The sequence below is a fragment of the Myiozetetes cayanensis genome, unplaced genomic scaffold (assembly GCF_022539395.1).
Source record: "Myiozetetes cayanensis isolate MyiCay16 unplaced genomic scaffold, myiCay2020 scf188, whole genome shotgun sequence".
NCBI lineage: Eukaryota > Metazoa > Chordata > Aves > Passeriformes > Tyrannidae > Myiozetetes > Myiozetetes cayanensis.
The window spans coordinates 75,498-77,367 of NW_026087398.1; the positions used below are offsets into that span (position 1 = coordinate 75,498).

Below are 1,870 nucleotides of genomic sequence, written 5' to 3' on the forward strand. Positions count from 1 at the left end.
AAGGTTGTAACACTTTATGCTTGTGGCTTATCTTTTTTAAAAAAAATAGTGAAAAGCCATATGTTACAGAAGACAACAATGAAAGAACTCATATTTAACAAAATAAAAATTAGGACATCAATCAGGGCAAATGTACAATTGTAAATAAAAAATCATTACAACTCATTCAACTGTTTGCACACTCAAAGGATATGTTTGAAAATTCTGCCTCAGAAATAAATAAAATAAAATTTCAGAGGCAGTTTGTTACAACCGTTACAATGGTTAGACACAAAATTAGAAGGCAGATACATAATATTATTTCATTACAAAGAAAGTTTTTGCAAGAAGAACCAGATGACCTCAACGGAAAACCTGAGCAGGAAGGCTGGGCCACTAAGAAGTCCCCTTCTGAATGCTACACACCAGAAAACAGGTACTTTATTGCTCCTGAAAAGCATCCAGTCATCATTTTCCTTAGGGCATCCTTGAGCTCCTGGTTCCTCAGGCTGTAGATGAGGGGGTTCAGGGCTGGAGGCACCACCGAGTACAGAACTGACATAGTCAGATCCAGGGATGGGGAGGAGATGGAGGAGGGTTTGAGGTTGGAAAATATGCCTGTGGTGACAAACAGGGAGACCACGGCCAGGTGAGGGAGGCACGTGGAAAAGGCTTTGTGCCTTTCCTCCTCAGAGGGGATCCTCAGCACAGCCCTGAAGATCTGCACATAGGAGAAAACTATGAAAATGAAACAACCAAACCCTAAACAGGCACTAACTACAATAAGCCCAAGTTCCCTGAGGTAGCTTGAGTGTGAGCAGGAGAGCTTGAGGATCTGAGGGATTTCACAGAAGAACTGGCCCAGGCCATTGCCCTGGTACAGGGGAAGGGAAAATGTATTGGCTGTGTGCAGCAGAGCATACAGAAACCCAGAGGCCCAGGCAGCTGCTGCCATGTGGGCACAAGCTCTGCTGCCCAGGAGGGTCCCGTAGTGCAGGGGTTTGCAGATGGCAACGTAGCGGTCGTAGCACATCGTGGTGAGGAGGAAAAACTCTGCTCCAAAGAAGAAAAGAAGGAAAAAGGCCTGTGCAGCACATCCTGTGTAGGAGATGGTTGTGGTGTCCCAGAGGGAGTTGTGCATGGCTTTGGGCACAGTGGTGCAGATGCAGCCCAGGTCTGTGAGGGAGAGGTGCAGCAGGAAGAAGTCCCTGGGGGTGTGCAGGTGCTGGTCGCAGGCTACGGCGCTGAGGATGAGGCCGTTGCCCAGGAGGGCAGCCAGGGAGATGCCCAGGAAGAGCCAGAAGTGCAGCAGCTGCAGCTCCCGCCTGTCTGCCAATGCCAGCAGGAGGAACTGGGCCATGGAGCTGCTGTTGGGCATTTCTTCTCTCTGGGCATTCCAGATTGTTGAAGGAAGACATTGACACTGAGCTGTTTCCCAAAAACTTTACTCCCAATTTCTTCCTTTTCTTTTGGGGGTCTACACTCAGCTCAGGTCTGTGCTGATCTTTGAGGGTGCTTTCTCTGCCTGGGCAGGAACCCTCACCCTTCCCATTGCTCTCAGCTGGACCTTGGGGAGCTCAGAAGGGCCAAAGGGCTCCCTGTGCCCCAGGGCAGAGTCATCACATGAGCCAGGGCTGTGTCATCACACAGGTGCTCTGTGTTTCTTACACCTCTCTCCTTTGGATGATGGTCACACTTAAAAACACACTTGAAAGAGACACTATTTGGAAGACTCCAGTTTCAAAATAATTTCTCCAAACTCTTCTCATTTCCTATTCAGCTGAGCAGAAAGGGATGCAGAGGGGTGCTCTGGCTCTCTGCCTGGAGCTGTCCCTGCCAGCAGCTGGTTTTCTGTCTAAGAGTCCTCCCTGGCAGTGCTGTCAGAGCCCAA

General features: G+C 49.1%; 1 protein-coding gene across 1 annotated transcript; it reads right to left on the reverse strand.

Annotated features, from left to right (window-relative positions):
• Positions 1-397: 397 nt before the first annotated feature.
• LOC126639004 (olfactory receptor 14C36-like) lies at positions 398-1,357 on the reverse strand. Its single transcript, XM_050313405.1, has one exon. The coding sequence runs from the start codon at positions 1,355-1,357 to the stop codon at positions 398-400; it is 960 nt and encodes a 319-aa protein (XP_050169362.1).
• Positions 1,358-1,870: the final 513 nt, after the last annotated feature.